A 16,769-nucleotide genomic window follows, 5' to 3' on the forward strand; every position below is an offset into this window, starting at 1 on the left:
TTCGCAGACAGGCTGTGGCCAGTCTACCGGAGCGCATGCCCGGGAATGCCAGGGCGGACACTCCTGAACAGAGATCAATTAGCCCACTGGCTCCGCTGTCTCATGACAAACTACCTGCCCCAAATTCGAACACGAGCTGCGGCCTGGTTTGACCCCCGTAGCCCCCAGACCACCGAGGAAACGGTGATCCGCCAGCTCACGATAGCATTTAAAAATATCAGGGGTATCGAGACGCCCCAACCCAAGGGGAAAGTCCACGAGGTTAAATCAGGGGCCCAGCATAAAAGGAAATGGCACCAGGAAGGGAATCGTCCCGCCCAGGCTAAGTTAAACTGCTTTGGGTGCGGGAAGGATGGCCACTTGCGCAAAGATTGTAAAAACCCCTGGAAGGATACTAAGGGAAAGAATCCCACCGCCCCAGCCCAAAAGGCAGCGATGGGGGAGGCAGAGGCAGGAATTGCCCCCGCTGCCATGGAGTCATTTTTTGAGGCCATGCGATCTTTTATGGCCAGCCAGGGAAGAATAGCAGCCACTACCAGTGTGGTCGCTCCCTCAGCCCCCCCTAACAATGCCCCGCTATGACTAGAGAAGAAAGCGCAGATCGGTCAGCAGGAGGTGAAATTCCTGGGCCTGACCGTCCGCGCAGGGGAAAGAGCCATAGACAAGGCTAGGAGGGAAGCGGTCCAAGAGCTACCAGTTCCCAGTACTGTGGAGGTGAAAAAGCAGGCAGCTGGGATCCAACCCGAGGTTAGAAATCCCCAGCTCCCAGCAGCTCCCAGCTCACAGGCAGCACCTGCAGGTGCAGTCGCATGCATCAGGGGAGGAGTCACCCAGACCCCTGTCCAAACCATTCCCCCTCTCTTCTGGAACTCAGGTGGGGAGGAGGAGGAGCCCGAGGCAGGTAACCCCACCCCCGACCCAGGTTTTGAACCTGGAGAGGAAGACTCTCAGCAACAGGCAGCAAACAGCAGGGGGTTGCCTGTCCCCAGCTCAGACTTGGGAAGGGAGGAGCCACAGGAGAAAAGTCCCCAGCCAGCGAGGGCTGCGACCCACAGCAAGGGTCTGCTCGCCAGGGTAGCCCCACCAACAGCACTTCCTAGGAGGTCCCCTCGGACACCCCAGCCTAGGAAGACATGGTCGCTGGCTCCCCAGTTTAAAAGGGCTACCTCCCGTGCTAAAGTTATGTCGAAAGACAAAGGTCCTCAGCCAGCAGTCGCGGGCTGTGAGGGACCGGAAGTAAAGCTCAGTACAGCCACGCCGCAGGGAGCAGCCTGACAGAATTTGAGCTGGCCGCTCGGAGACGGGCGGCGGATGTATATAACTTTAGCAGTTAAGTTGAAGTTTTAAGTTAAGATGTGTAGGTTTATTATAAGGTGTGGAACCGTAATGTAATTTTAAGATGGAACCGTTCCAGTGTTGTCCACGTGAGCCGAGGTTGAGGGACCCGCTCACACTTCACCCAAGCCAGGCAGCCTATAGGGAGCCCGGCTAGATGTTCTTTATCTTTTACAGGGAATGTTCGGAGGAGTGATCCTGCTCGCCCTGTCTGGACTGAGCCTCGCGAGAAGGGGCGATACCGAGGACCACCACATCTTCGGATGCTCCGGAAAAACGGCGCCCCTCGCCCACGATGGGAGTGGCCTACGCGAGGCGGATGAAATCGCCTTGTACACTCACGAGGGGAGCTGGCCCGGATGGCTGGGGTCAAATTCGACCCAGTACTCGAGCCAGGCCGGTTTTTCATACAGGGAGACCTCCCTCCAGTGCCCGAGGATACGAATTATCACCCCAAGGATTAGCGTCACCGTGGGAAAAGGAATATGTTTGTCATGTAAAGGCAACGTTCCCCTGGATAGGTGGTGGTGGCTTAGGAAATTAAGTAAGGATATGGGGAACCCCAGGGTAGAGTGGGAAAGGTTAGGGAATAACACCCACAGGACCATCACAGGGACCCAGGGAGGGTTAAGTGTGTGCTGGGACAAATGGTGGGAACCGGATCAGGGGATCTATGTCTGTATGTGGGGTTCAGAGAAAGTCTGCCCCACAGGCATTTCCATCATTTTCCACAGCCAGTGGCAAGATAACGGGAGGGGGATGGACTGGAAATCGCGCCTGAGCACATGCGTGATCCCATACTCCCCAATCTCGGTTAATGCCACTGAATTAGTAACCCGCCCCCGACAGCCCCTGCCCACGACTGTGACGTCACGTATGATAGTAGAGGGATGCCCCGCCACCACCAAGGGACCAGGGAACGGCTTGGTGCTTGTACCTACAGACCAGGCACTGTATCGAGGGGTGCACTACGCGGTAGCCTCCGTGATTTTAAACCTCACCGAGATACACCTACCCGCGTGGTGCCCCTCAGAGACCGCACAGTTGTATCAAGCCCTCTTAAAAGAGATGTTCCGTAAATTTTATCAGTTTGATTTTTCAGACGTTGACAGAACCAGACTATACACCCATGAGCTTTTGGACGGGATTGGGAGACAAAGAAGGGGTGTTTTTAACGATGTCTTAACTGGTTTTAACACGGGGTCTTCTGTCATCAACAGCTGAGATGACATCGAGCTGCAGACCCAGATTAATGGTTTAAAAACGCAATTTAAGCCGGTGTACAGGGTGGAGAACATTGGTGTCATTCAGGGGGGTGCACACGTTCGTTTCACAGCGGTCCCGCCCTACGTCATAAAGTGGGAGCATGGTATGACGGGTACTGACCTCTCGGGGTGCCAGAGCCGGGGATCACACATAATCCTGTGTCCCCAGCACTTGAACGCCTATTCAAAACCGTAGTGCGGGTTCAGAGCTGCTGACGCGAAGCCCATAAACTGCACCATGGAAGCCATGGCACAAGGCCATGTTCCCCCACAGGTGGCGTATATAGGAGGTGGGACATATTGCATCACCACAGCAGCGTCTCACTACCAGCATGGTCAGCACAGCTGGTGTGCGGTGAGTGACAGCAGTTTCTGCTTTAAACCCGAGGCAGAAGTTCAAGTGGCACAGACACGAATTGTCCCCATCCCTGAACCATCCACTGTTCACCTCACTGTGAAAGAGAATTTCACCAACCTCCAAAAGTATGTAGCCCACTTTGGCTATCAGATCCCCCCTCTCCCAGAACACCTCGTTAAATTATTAAAAGCAGTAGGGGTGTCCCAAAAACACTTTTACACGCTGGAACAGAAGACTGTCCAGATAGGGGCCGATATTCTGAGTATTACGACCCCACCCTGGTGGGACATCTTTGAGAATATCGAGGTCCCCTCCTGGATTCGTCTGGCATCACACGTATTAGTAATCTGTCAGCTCGGGATCGTCCTCTACCTGGTTTGCGTCCAGTGTAGGAATAGGGGTCTCGAGGTAGTAGTTACAACACAAAGGGTATGGAAGGACCAGTATGCTCGGGTAGACGAAACACCCGTGTGAGTTCGGGGACGTATCCCTTGCGAGTGCTGGCAGCCTGATTCATTATTTTAATAAAGATGGTCCCTTCCGTGTTGTTTTCAATAAAGTAAGTTTACGTTTTGATGTTATTTTGAATAAAGATTGTTCATTGTTGTGTTGTATAGTATGCGAAATACTGTTTCATCCCAAGTGGTGCAGGGGTATTTGGACCCCTCCGTGCTGGGATTGTTGTAATTCAACCTTGTTTTCTATCCGAATGCCTGCCATACACTGGGGTTCTCTCCAAGTAAGGGAATGTATGTGTCGAGGGATTAGGGATAGGTAAATAAAGGGGAAGGTTGTTTGCGACAGTCAGAAATCTTTGCTCACCTTGCATGGACACTTCAAGCAAGTTTAAGTATCCACAGGGGGGAGTGAAGGGATTCGCAAAATTTCACATGTTCCCCCCACCCCGAAGATTTATTGGAGTTATTAAAGAAACCCTGGTGTGACTGTTTTAAAAAATCCAAGGTCTCTCAAAAGGGCTGCAGTCAGACCGGCAGATTTGAAATTGCATTCTCAACAACTTGGCAGGCTTCGTGTCTCAGACAGGTTTCTTTAAACAATGCAGTTGCATCCTAGCCCTGAGGCAAGCTATCAACATGGCCGGCCAACACATCAAAAATTCGAGCAGGAAGTGATCGCAGGACAAAAGGTGAACCATCAAGGTACATTCGGAACAATGGTAAAGCAGTTAGCGAACAGATCGATACAGGAAATGGCCATTAATGTAAATGGGCCAGAGATGGGGTCCTTTGTCTTACGTTTCGTGCTTAAATCAAACAATGAAGCAAGCTGATAAGGTATGAAAAAAACCTGTTACCAGGAGGGTATAACTGGGGCTGCCCAGTATATCTCTCTCGAGCTGCTCTCTTCGCCTCTTGGCCCTATCCTGTCTGTCTGCTAGCAACTAAGAAGGAAGCCATCCAGTAAACCTCGCAACCACATGTCGACGGCAGCAGCAGGCACAGGGGCCAGGCCTTTTCATCTGTTTTCACCGGTGAGCTTTAATTTTCTGGCCGCCACAAGACAACCTAGCATAAGTGTAAGGTTGGGGGTTAAGGGATATTGCTAAACTTGTGATTTTAGAATTTTCCCTCGATGTGTCCGTTTCTTTCAACCCGATAAGTGTAAGACTGTATTACATCCATAGCGATTTCTTTATCTTCTGTATTATACTGTTTACCTTGTAGTTTTAGTTTTCTTATTAATAAACATTGGTTTTCCTTGTACCAATCCACTGGTCTGTTTGTCTGTCTTTGTTACCACTCGATAAGTCCTCAGCTCAGAATCAGGAAGGGGTAAGCGATTCGCAACCGCACTGCGGGCAGGGCAGCTCAGGAAAAACATAACTGGCTGACCTATTATAAGCCCGAGAAACAGTAAAAAAAGAAACCCCTTACAGGAGCATCTTAAAGGAGGAGAGGTGGAGGTTTACGAAGAGAATTCCAGAGTTTAGGGCCTAAATGGCTGCCAATGCTCGTTGCATTTTGAATCCTTAGAGGAGAGAGAGAAAAAGAACAAGGAAGAAAAGAGAGGGAGAAAAAGGAAAGACAAACAAAAAAGATAAAACACTGACAGCGAGAGAAAGAGACAAAGTGAGAGAAAAAGGAAGGAAGGAAAGGCACAGAGACAATTCCCCCTTATCTGCGTTGGTTTTAGGGTTGCCAACTCTTGTTGTGTGTATTCCTGGAGGTTTCATCACATGACCTCCCACCTCGAACTGCCCTGCCCCCGCACTCCTGCCATTGGCCCATCCTCCAGTCGTATTGCCTTCCCACGGCCAATTGGAAAGTGAACAGACTCTTTGGCCCCGATATTATCAGGGAGGTGGGTTGGCAGCGGGGGGGGGGGGTGCGATTGGGCGTGTGGGTAACCCACCAGTAAAATCCGTCCGTTCCCCACGCGATCACGGGTAAATTGAAGCCACTTAACGTGGCTTCCGGATTTCCCGTTGGAAACCTGCGCAGCGGGGGGGACTGCGCAGCCGCATCACAGGCTGTCACCTGGAGGAGCCCTATTTAAAGGGGCAGTCCTCCAATGACTGATCCTGCAGCAAACAACGACACAGCACCATGGAGCAGCCCAGGGGAAACGCTGCCCCCAGGTTTAATGATGCCTCACTTCAGGTCTTACTGGATGGGGTGAGGAGGAGGAGGGAGATCTTCTATCCGGCGGACGGGAGGAAGTGGCCTGCCTCTGCCACCAAGAAGGCGTGACTCAAGGTGGCAGAGGAGGTCAGCAGCAGCAGCAACGTCTCCCGCACCTGGATCCAGTGCAGGAAGCGCTTCAATGACCTAACTAGGTCAGCCAAAGTGAGTACACTTACTCATTCTCCTACATTCCGTCTGCCACATCACCGCCCCCACCCCACAACTCCTTCGGCACTGCCAACACTACTCTATCACATCACTCCTCACACCCACTCAAACCTCATCCTCAACTTACCTGCATTTACTCACCTCCCCAGTACTCATCCCACCACTACCACTCAACCCAATCCTCATACAATGTCATGGCTCTGTCTCATACCCTCTGATGCATCTCTTTCACGGTCAGCCTCACCCAAACCAATGCATTCAGCGGTTGGCCACGTCATGATCCCTCACTCACGCCTCTCTACTTTCTCCCCTTATTGGAGAAGAGAACCCAGAATGCACAGGAGAGGGCGAAGACCGGAGGGGGGCCGCAACATAAGGTCGTCCTCACGGATGCATAGCAGGAGGCTCTTGAATTAGGCCGCACCCTCGAGTGCCTGTCCGTCGGGGACGCCAAGACTGCCACACGAGAAACAGCTGGTGACAGAACTTTAACATTCAGCACTCACAATGGCAAAAGATGTTAACATGCCTTGCCATCTTCAGCACCTCAACATTTGTCATCATGCTTAATATTGCCTTCTGTTCTCTTACAGGGCCTTCAGCGACCACTGTGACGGTGGAGGGCGATTCCTCAGAGGACCTGCCAGCCTCTGAGGGGGCACCATCACATCTGAGCGAGCCATCCACCAGCGCAGATACACACACCTCGGTGGGTCCCCGTCCTCACTTAGTTGGGGTCGCACATGGTGAGTCACCACACAAGTGAGCACTGAGCAGACACTGGTGGCAGGGGCAGCTGTGGAGAGTCCGCGTCGGTGCGAGCAAACTTCTCCAGGCTCTGCTCAGCTGAACACAGATGCTGAACCCTGGGGGCCATCCTTTAAAAGGAGAATGATCGAGGGGCAGCAGCACATTTGCGAGGTGCTGGAACAGGTGCCACGCGCACTCTCCACAATCACGCAGAGGATGGAGGAGTCCAACTCCTGCATGAGTGGAATGGTGGCACAGGTACAGGAGGGGATCTCCGAGATACTGTCACAGGGACGTGAGGGCATCTCTGAGATAGTGTCGTGGGTAAGTGTGGGAATGTCTGCGATGGAGGGAAGGCTAGCCTCCATCGAGCTTCAAGCACAGCTCACCAATGAGTCCATTGAGGCCCTGACAACGGCCCTTCGGACTCAGGGGGAGCAACTTTCTGCCGCCTTAAACAGGCAGGCAGATACACTAGCACTGGCCTTACAAGGCTTCACACATGTCCTCCAAACTGTCATCCAGCAGGGTGGTAGGAGTGATGTGGGCCTGGCCCAGGAGAGGGATGATGGCGAAAGGGGACATGGAAGTGGGGACGCCACTCAAAGCACTTCCACGTCTCACCCGTTGCCCCCCTCTCGACCAGTACCCGCAATGCTGCCTCCTCTCCAGGTGGTCGAGTCTGCCCATGCACAGGTGCAGGTGGAGCAGTCTTTGGAGGGGCCCTCACGGGCACCGAAACCCAGAGGACGTCGGCCCAAAGCATCTAATCAGTCAGGGCATGAACAAGAGCAACCTGCCACTACTTCTGCTGCAGCCACAGGGGAAGCACCACATAGAAATAGTCGGAAGAGTAAGGCAAAGGTTTTGTGAGCACAAAGGGGATGCACAAGGGTGTTTGACGGTTTGTCATGTTTTTTATTTATATTTGATTTTTGTTCAACTCACATTAAATATTATATTGTCACCACTACTGCCACGTCTTGGCCATTCTTGACTGGCTTTTGTAATAAGTCCCTTTCATGAGGTTCACCATGAACACCCACACTTGATGCTACCCATTGGGTCACTCTACAGAGGGTGTAGGTGTAGTTGCACGACTATTTTGTGCAGGGGGCGGGGGCGGCTGATGTGGCCACTCCTCTGTCCAGGTGGTGTGAGGACTGGACTCTTCACACTGTCTGATGTTAGGAGAACTGTTCACATATCAGTGACTCCCTGGCCTCACAAGCAGCCAGGTAAGCCGCTGTTCTGCCCATGGGTTGCTCCTCCTCCTCTGCCTCCTCCTCTACTTCCTCCTCCTCTTCCTCTTCCTCCTCCTCAATATGGGTGGCAGATGTGGATGGGGCCTCCTCCAGCGGTACCCCTCTCTGTTGTGCCCTGTTGCTCGGTGGTGGGGTTCCTCAGAGGTGTCATGAGCCACGTGTGCAGGGGGTATCCCTTGTCCCCGAGGAGCCAGCCCTTGCGGGTGTTCGGTGTGTGGAAGAGGGGCGGGATGCTGGACTCCCGGAGGTTGAAGGAATCGTGGCAGCTGCCAGGGTATCTGGCCCACACATGAAGGAATCTCTTGCGGTGGTCACAGGTGAGCTGAGTGTTGATGGAGTGATAGCCCTTCCTGTTGATGAACAGTCCTGGCTCGTGTGGAGGTGCTCGTATTGCTATATGGGTGCAATCGATTACACCCTGCACCCGTGGGAAGCCAGCCACAGCATGGAATCGCACTGCCCTCTCCGTACGGCTGAGGTCATCCATGGGGAAGTTGATATACTGCGAGGCCCTGCGAAACAAGCCGTCGGTGACCTGCCTTATGCACTTGTGTGCAGACGACTGTGAGACCTCGGCGATGTCCCTGGTGGCACCCTGGAACGATCCAGAGGCGAAGAAGTTGAGGGCAGTGGTGACTTTGACAGCGACAGGTAAGAAGATGCCGCTCGGGCCAGCCGGGAGCAGCTCGGCATGAAGGAGGCTGCAGATGTCTGCGACTACCTGGCGACTGACTCTGAGCCTCCGTATGCACTGCTCCTCAGAGAGGTCCAGGAAGCTGAGCCTCGGTCTGTAGACCCCGATGCGAGGGTAGTGCCTCCTCCGACGCTGCTCTCTCTATTGTTGCCCTCCATGCTGTTGTGCAGGTGCCTGTGGCGCAGCACCGTGTTGTGGAGCTCCACGTGGCGGAGGTGGACGGCGTGCCTGGCGAGACTGGTGATGTTGCTCGTCCTCGGATGAAGTGACGAATGCAGCCATGGTGCCCCCCCATCCTGACGGTGTGAGTTTGAGGGGGTCCGCAAAGTAGGTAAATGCGTTTGCACAGCAGAGTTTAGGGTATAAATTAATAATTTTGAGTGGAAAGACAAAGGTGTTGCACCCAAAACTTTGTCTGAAGTGACCGAGTGCCCTCCTGCAATAAATGAGGCTTTCCCCCCAACTGCCAAATAATCCTTTGCTTCTCCCACCGGCTGCTCCAACAGGGAGTGTTTCCCACAGCACGGGAAACACGCTGAGGATCCTTCAAAATTGCACCCCTGCCAAAATCTCCAGTCAATGAGGTCTGTCAAGTACCTCAACTACCTAAATAAGTATGTAAATTATCATCCCGCCGGCTTTAATTGCCGGTGGGAGTCCTGCATGCGGGAGCCGCATGCGGGAGCTGCGCGCGCACCCGAACGCATCATTGGGGAACCCGGAAGTGAGCGGGTTGGAGCCGGGCCCCGCCCCCAACGCACCCGCTCGGCTATCCGAAAATCAGTCCCTTTTTTACCCAACTGGTGTAATTTTGACTGTTAGTCAGCCTTTGTTTCTCCATATTTAATATTTTTATAATTAATAAATGAAAGTGTTCAAAGAAAATGAAAAAAAAAACATTTTTTTCATGCCCCTATGATTTTACTCCTGGATTGCTCGCAGCAGTGTCCTGGAGATTAATCATCAATTCCTGGATACTCCAGGATAATCCTGGAGGGCTGGCAACCCTAGCTGGATTCCAACTAAGATTCTAGAGGTGAACAGGCAGTGCACTAATCCACAGCACCATTCAAACCCCAAGTAACCAGTGATCTTCACTGAAGTACTCCAAGTACTGGCATACTAAGATTTTTCCACAGGCCTCATTACCTAATGAGCTTTCAATGTGAGACTCAATTTTTATCAATGTGGTGGAACTAATCATTTCTATTAACAACTTCCCACCAACATGATCCTGGAACATGCTATTGATTTTCCTTCTGGATAACATAACTTTTGACATTTTTACTTCAGTATTTCGAGGGCTGAGAATCACTTACCAGGGGAGTTGGGGTTTTCTCAACATCCAGTATAAGCTTTCCTATGTTTCCTCTGTCATGGATTCTCTGCATGGCCTCCTTCACCTGCAAACAATATAGAGTCATGAGTTCCTTCAGGAGGAAGAGAGCCTGAATGCATCCTTAGGAACAGACCTACAATGATCCTTTGATATACATTTCTGATCAGCAACAGGTAAATCCAACTAACTGTTTACAGTATGATAGGTCATTGATGGACACTTCCAGGTAATTGATGTTCCATGACAACGGAGGTAGTCCATATGTAATCTTGGTTTCCAGGCAGGTCACGTCTTTGCTTCATCAGTTCAGAAAGGGGCTATTTTATAACCCCTTGAAAGAATAAGGGTACGGTAGCGTAGTGGTTATGTTACTGGGCTAGTAATCCAGAGGCCTGGACTAAAATCCAGAGTCATGAGTTCAAATCCTGGTGAATTTAAATTCAATTAATTAAATAAAAATCTGGAATTAAAATACTAGTATCAGTAATGGTGGCCATGAAACTACTGGATTGTTGTAAAAACCCATCTGGTTCACTAATGTCCTTTAGGGAAGGAAACCTGCCGTCCTTACCTGGCCTATATGTGGTTGATTCTTAATTGCCCTCTGAAATGGCCTAGCAAGCCACTCAGTTGTAAAATCTTGCTAGGGATGGGCAATAAATGCTGGCCTTGCCAGCGACGCCTACATCCTGTGAACGAATTAGGAAATGTGGCAGCCAATTTTCACACAGCAAGATCCCACAAACAGCAATGTGATGATAATCTGTTTTCAGTGATTTTGGTCGAGGGATAAATATTGGCCAGGACACCCCCCAGGGAGAACTCCCCTGCTCTTTGAATAGTGCAATGGGGTCTTTTACGTCCACTTGAGAGAGTAGACGGGGCCTCGGTTTAACGTCTCCTCTGAAAGACAGCACCTCTCTCTGACAGTGCAGCACTCCCTCAGCACTGCACTGAAGTGTCAGCCTGGATTTTGTGCTCAAGTCACCAGAGTGGGACTTGAATCCACAACCTTATGACTCAGACGTGAGTGCTACCAACTGAGCCCCAGGTGACACTTAATGTGTGTGTTGTGTGGGATTTCATGACAATTCAACAACTTCATGGTCACTTTTACTGATACCAGCATTTTATTCCCAGATTTATTTTTAAAGTGAATTCAAATTCTCAAACTGGCCTGATGCGATTTGGGAGAGGGGCTCTGTCAGCACTTTTGAAGCTGTTGATTGTTTTTGATAGTTTGGCATGTATAGTAGGGAGTCCCAGTGATCTGGTTCTTTGGAGTAGAGTTTGAACTCGCATTGCGGATTGGCAGCCCGTTTTACAAACCGCTCAATTTTCATTTCCGTTTTGGGCGGTTTCCGATCAGCAACTCCAGTTTTACCCCAGAGACAAGTTGAAAATCTACCCCTTTATTTTTACCTCTTTGTAACCACACAATCTGAGCAGTTTTAGACATTCCCTTACTTCAGTCACTGTTTCATATCAGTTTGAGTAGGTAATTCAGAGACATTAACAACCAGTGTCTGACAATGGGGGTGATTTTAAACCCCAAGAACGGGTGAGTGGGGGGGCGGGTGGGAGTTGGAAATAGTTGTTTTTTGGGTCGCGACCGCAACCCGGCTTTATTTCCGGGTAAAAGTACAGGCTTCCGACTGGGAACGCAAAGTCTGAAAATTTTGCGGTTGCGACCCAAAAAAGCAACTTTTTTCAACTCCCACCCGCCCCCAACCCACCCGTTCTTGAGGTTTGAAATCACCCCCTATGGCAGCTGATTAGATCCTGACTGAACTAGCCAGGTGTCTACAAGATGGAGTTTGTACAGCGTCAAGAACGACTGAATGTTAAGTTGTTTTAAAACGTTATAAATCTCATTGTGATTCATTTTTCATTCAGGGTTGGGTTCAAAATAAGACCTTGATGCCATCCTCCCTTTGATTATCATTCCCGAAGAGATCTTGCTTTCTCACACAATTCAGCTGCCAGCAAGCAAGCAGCGAGGCTACGTATAACTTCTCTGTGTCGGGGACCCTATATTGGCACACTCTAGGGGCACCCTGCAAGTACTGGCACACTCCCACGGATCCCTTGTCCTAATTTCTGATGGATGGCGTCAGCTTCCCAATGGAAAACAGTGCCTTCATTGTTTATTCTTAGTACACAGCAATAGAAATAATGTGCTAGTAGGTCAACAAATAAAAGTACAGAAATCTTTGATGACAGATGCACAAGAAATCTGGTAGCCTCAGTCACCCTTGAAGGCACCTTAGGGTTCAGGGCCCCAGTTTGAAAACCTGTACTATGTAACATCTGGCTCTGTGACTACAACAACAACACCAATAACTTGCAATTATATAGCGCCTTTAACGTAGTAAAACATCCCAAGGCGCTTGGTCAAAGAGGTAGGTTTTAAGGAGCGTTTTAAAGGAGGCGAGAGAGGCAGAGAGGCGGAGAGGTTTAGGGAGGGAATTCCAGAGCTTAGGGCCTAGGCAGCTGAAGGCATGGCCGCCAATGGTGGGGTAATGAAAATTGGGGATGCGCAAGAGGCAAGAATTGGAGGAGCGCAGAGATCTCGTTGGGTTGTAGGGCTGGAGGAGGATACAGAGATAGGGAGGGGCAAGGCCATGGAGGGATTTGAAAACAAGGACGATAATTTTTTTTTAAATCGAGGTGTTCCCGGACCGGGAGCCAACGTAGATCAACAAGCACAGGGGTGATGGGTGAACGGGACTTGGTGCGAGTTAGGATACGGGCAGCAGAGCTTTGGATGAGCTAAAGTTTATGGAGGGTGGAAGAGACTGCACTGCAAGGAACCACCAGGAGACCTGCTTGCCACATGGTAAGATGGTCAGTCTATAGATCAGTCAGTCTATAGTCAGTCATAAGAAGGATCATCACCCCAGCCAACAGGTCCACTAGTGAGCAGAAGCCCTTTGTTCCTCAACCTATTTAAATTCCAGGGATCAAAACCAAACATGTACTTGAAATGGAAAAAAATTGCAGGGCTATGGGGAAAGGGCAGGGAAGTGCGAAGAATTGGATAGCTCTTTCAAGGACACGATGCGCCGAATGGCCTCCTTCTGTGCTGAATGATTCTATATTTGTCTGTTTTCATTGTGCGAATGGCCTTTTGTTCCCCTTCACCTCAAGTCCATATAGTGAAGTACCTCATTAGCTGAGAACTGAGGTAACAGGAACATTGTGGATTTGGGTCAGACTGGAACCGATGAAGAAGAGCAATGTGGAGCTGGTGGCTTCAATGCTTCCGCACAGACTGGGAGCTGGGCGTCCACGACAATTATTTCTAAAGAACCCAAAACTGTAAACTAGCAAATTCACGTGAAGGTTGCCAATTGTCCAACATTTTAAAAATCAGCTTTCCTTTTTTTGAATTTAAATCAGGCAGGAACCTTCTGGAATAAATTTGCATCTTCAATCGGGCGGGTTCTATAACGGGCGGGCGATGCGCTCCGCCTGATTACCGGCCACGCGGTGAAAATTTACCCCTCCACTCTGTGAACACGGGTTCCCATTTCTATTTATTATCCAGTCATCCTCCATGGTGTTTCATTAAGTAATTTTACCTCTAGGGCCTGAGAACGAATCTAGCCTAGTTAATGTCCTCATGTCTGGTGGGTGTAAGGCTACTAGGTGAAATGAGTTTGGACAGTCTCAGTCCTGCCAATAGTGGGCCTACAGTACAAAACTGCCTTTAATTTAGCATTAATTGGAAATCTTCCTCACGAGATGCCACAGGACGGCTGGTGTGGAAAACGGAAAATGTCCCACTGACGCAGTAGAGGATGTTCTTCAGAAGCTGAGGATGAGGCACATTACTGAGGCAAAGTAGAGGCAGCTTTACTCGGTATCTAGCTCTGCTAAGCCTGAGCTGGGAGTGCTTAATTTGGACAGCTGGATGTCCAAAATGGAAAAGGCTCCATTTCCCAGCACCAATCTTCCTCACTTTGATGAACACAAAACTCACAACAAAATAAGTCGTTGCCCGTTAAATGCAGATAGCTGTGAGGTCTCTGGTTTGTGTGATGATGGATCACAGAAAATCTCAAAAGAAATTTGACGATCCCATCACATGGAGACTACTAATATTATAAAAATCTCATTACTCTGTTGTTGGTATCTGTGTGCGTGCCTGCCGATAATGACCTACTTAATATTCAAACAATAGGTTGATATCAGTGAGCAAGACGACTGTCTGTACAACAATGAATGAAGCCAGGATGACCTTTAATGAATTCATTAATTATGAGGCTTTAATTCAGCATCTATCTCAGCTCCAGACAGAACAGAAACACATCCAAATATGTGGCTAATGAAACTGTTTACTTCATCTCCCAATTAGGCAAATTGTTGTGGTACCCAGTATGTGCTAAATACAAAATAAGGCTCTGTTAGCATGAACAATTGGCCCTACTGTTCCCAAAGCCCAATTAGGGAACTTTCTGGATGCGACTGCCGTAAGTTGCTACACTTTTAAAATATTATTGCAAGCCACAAGTTTGATGTGTAAATGAGGGGAGTGCAGGGGGAGGAGAGGAAGAAGAGAAAGACACAGTGATCGCTGATATTAATTAATTCCCACAGGAGTGGGAAGCATCAATCAGTCTCGTTCTGATAAAAGGTACCATCAAGTTTTGCCAAGAAAAGTTATATTTGCATCAGGAACTCTCAGCCTTCCCTTCCTCCTACAGTCTACAGGTCTTTAAATACTAAATTTGGCGTTGCCCAGCTGATATTTCTTACCTTTCTGTCGTATACCATGGTTCCTGACCCTTCAAATGGGGTTACAGGTTAATTGGCATTTTTTTATACAGAGGAGTGTGAGGACACGGAATGCCCCATCAGAAACAGATGTGGAAGCAGGATCCTCAATAGTTTTTAAAAGGGAAGTGAACACACATTTGTTAAAGGAAAAGTTAAAGTGATAGCGGGAAAGAGTTGGGGAACGGTCCTGAGTGGATAGCTCTTTCACAGAGCCTGCACAGACGTGATGGGTTGAATGGCCTCCTTTATGCATTCTGTCGAGGAGATTTCCCTGGGTCTGCACCTGGGCACACGGGATGGCCTGAGCTCAGTGAATAGGGGAAAACCGGGCTGGTCGGAGCACACACCCGGAAAGGAACCCGCCCGATTTAATCTAAATGGAAGGAAAGGTTCCTTTACAGGCGTGCACTCCAACCCGCCCGATTTTCCAATATTCACTGCACCTGGGGGCAAACCCAGGAAAATCGACCCCCAACGACTTTCAAGAGAAAAGAAAATGGACTTCCAAAATAAACGATTTGCAAATCTTTGCATTGCAGTCCGTTTAAATTACTCACACCGCTATTTAATCCACACAAGAACACGCAACGATTAACTTTATGTGACTGAATTTCTAAAATGTGCTGCATTGAGATAAAGTTTGGCAGCAGGATGGCTGTAGTTAGTGCCTTGAGGTTAAGAGAATCAGTAATGGGGAATTACTTTAAATTTAAGAAGTTTACACTCGGAACATGACCTCTTATGTAACAGCAAATTGGCAGGAAATAAAGATTGTAAAAGGCTAAATGTATAAATGTGTAGGAGGTTCCGATCCGGGCACCACACCGCAGGATATATTGGCCTTGGAGGGGGTGCAGCGGAGATTCACCAGAATGATACCGGGGTTAAAAGGGTTAAATTTTAAGGACAGGATGCATAAACTAGGTTTGAATTCCCTTGAGTATTAGGATTAAAGGGTGATCTAATTGAGGTGTTTAAGATGATTAAAGGATTTGATAGGGTCGATAGAGAGAAACTATTTCCTCTGGTGGGGGAGTCCAGAACAAGGGGGCATGACCTTAAAATTAGAACTAGGCCATTCAGGGAGGATGTCAGGAAGCACTTCTTCACACAAAGGGTAGTGGAAATCTGGAACCCTCTTCCCCCAAAAAACTGTTGAGGCTGGAGGTCAATAGAAAATTTAAAAATTGAGATTGATAGATTTTTGTTAGGTAAGGGTATTAAGGGATATGGAACCAAGGCGGGCAAATGGAGTTGAGATACAGGTCAGCCATGATCTAATTGAATGGTGGAACAGGCACGAGGGGCTGAATGGCTGAACTCCTGTTCCTATGTAGGTCTCTCAATTATTTGGGGCTTGCACGTACAATGGTGGTCGCACCGCTTTTTTTTAAAATTGAGAAATCTAGGTGAAGGGCAAAGACCCTTAGTGCAGCACACCATCAAGGTTGAGAAATGTAGGGGAGAAGAGAAGATGAGGTAATTGAGTAAGTACTGATCAGGTGATTCCAAGCTTGGCCTGTAGGTGGTGAGGAGGGAGGGAACACTAAGGATGGAGCTTAGGAGTTCCAAAGCCTTGAGGTTTTGGGAAAGAATGCATTAGAGTAAGAGTCAGTGAGAATGTAGACATAGGAGGTAGAGCATATAGAACTACGTATTTGCAGCTCAGAAGGAACAAGACAGGAACATTCAGAGGAGTACCAATAATAGCATTGATAAAATAGAGAGACCAGCAAAGTTGGAATGGGAATAGAGAGATTGGAGGCTAGAGATAAGAGAAGGATCACACAGGCAGCTTTAACAATGGAGGATATCTTGGAGTTCCCTATGAACGCACTACCCCAAACTAATGAGGTGCTGCTTATGCTTTAGACATTGTTCATCCAATACTGGGCAAATACCACTCACCAACTAGTTAGTTGAGTTCAGCCTGGCAAGGCTGGACAAACCACCGTCCTAGCTCGTAAATAATATGGGGTTGAATTTCCGCAGGTCTCTCTCGATCATCCGTCACCAAAGTTACAGCGAACAATCGGGAGAACTCCTGCAGAACTTCTCTCCCTATGCGTTTGTTCCACAACTCTCAATCCCTAATTGTTTAGCTCTCTGCTGATTCTTTACAGCTTCTTATTGCTCTTCACCACCCCGCTGTCTGACTTCTCACCTAA

General features: G+C 49.1%; 1 protein-coding gene across 1 annotated transcript in view; it reads right to left on the reverse strand.

Moving 5' to 3' along the window:
• Positions 1 to 16,769, reverse strand: part of vat1l (vesicle amine transport 1-like) — a 141,657-nt gene that overhangs the window by 9,734 nt on the left and 115,154 nt on the right. Inside the window, exon 8 of the mRNA XM_067997524.1 lies at positions 9,800 to 9,883. Coding sequence (XP_067853625.1) covers positions 9,800 to 9,883 — 84 coding nt within the window. The remainder of the gene's footprint in view (positions 1 to 9,799; positions 9,884 to 16,769) is intronic.

This window comes from Heptranchias perlo, chromosome 16 (assembly GCF_035084215.1).
Source record: "Heptranchias perlo isolate sHepPer1 chromosome 16, sHepPer1.hap1, whole genome shotgun sequence".
NCBI classification, from domain to species: domain Eukaryota; kingdom Metazoa; phylum Chordata; class Chondrichthyes; order Hexanchiformes; family Hexanchidae; genus Heptranchias; species Heptranchias perlo.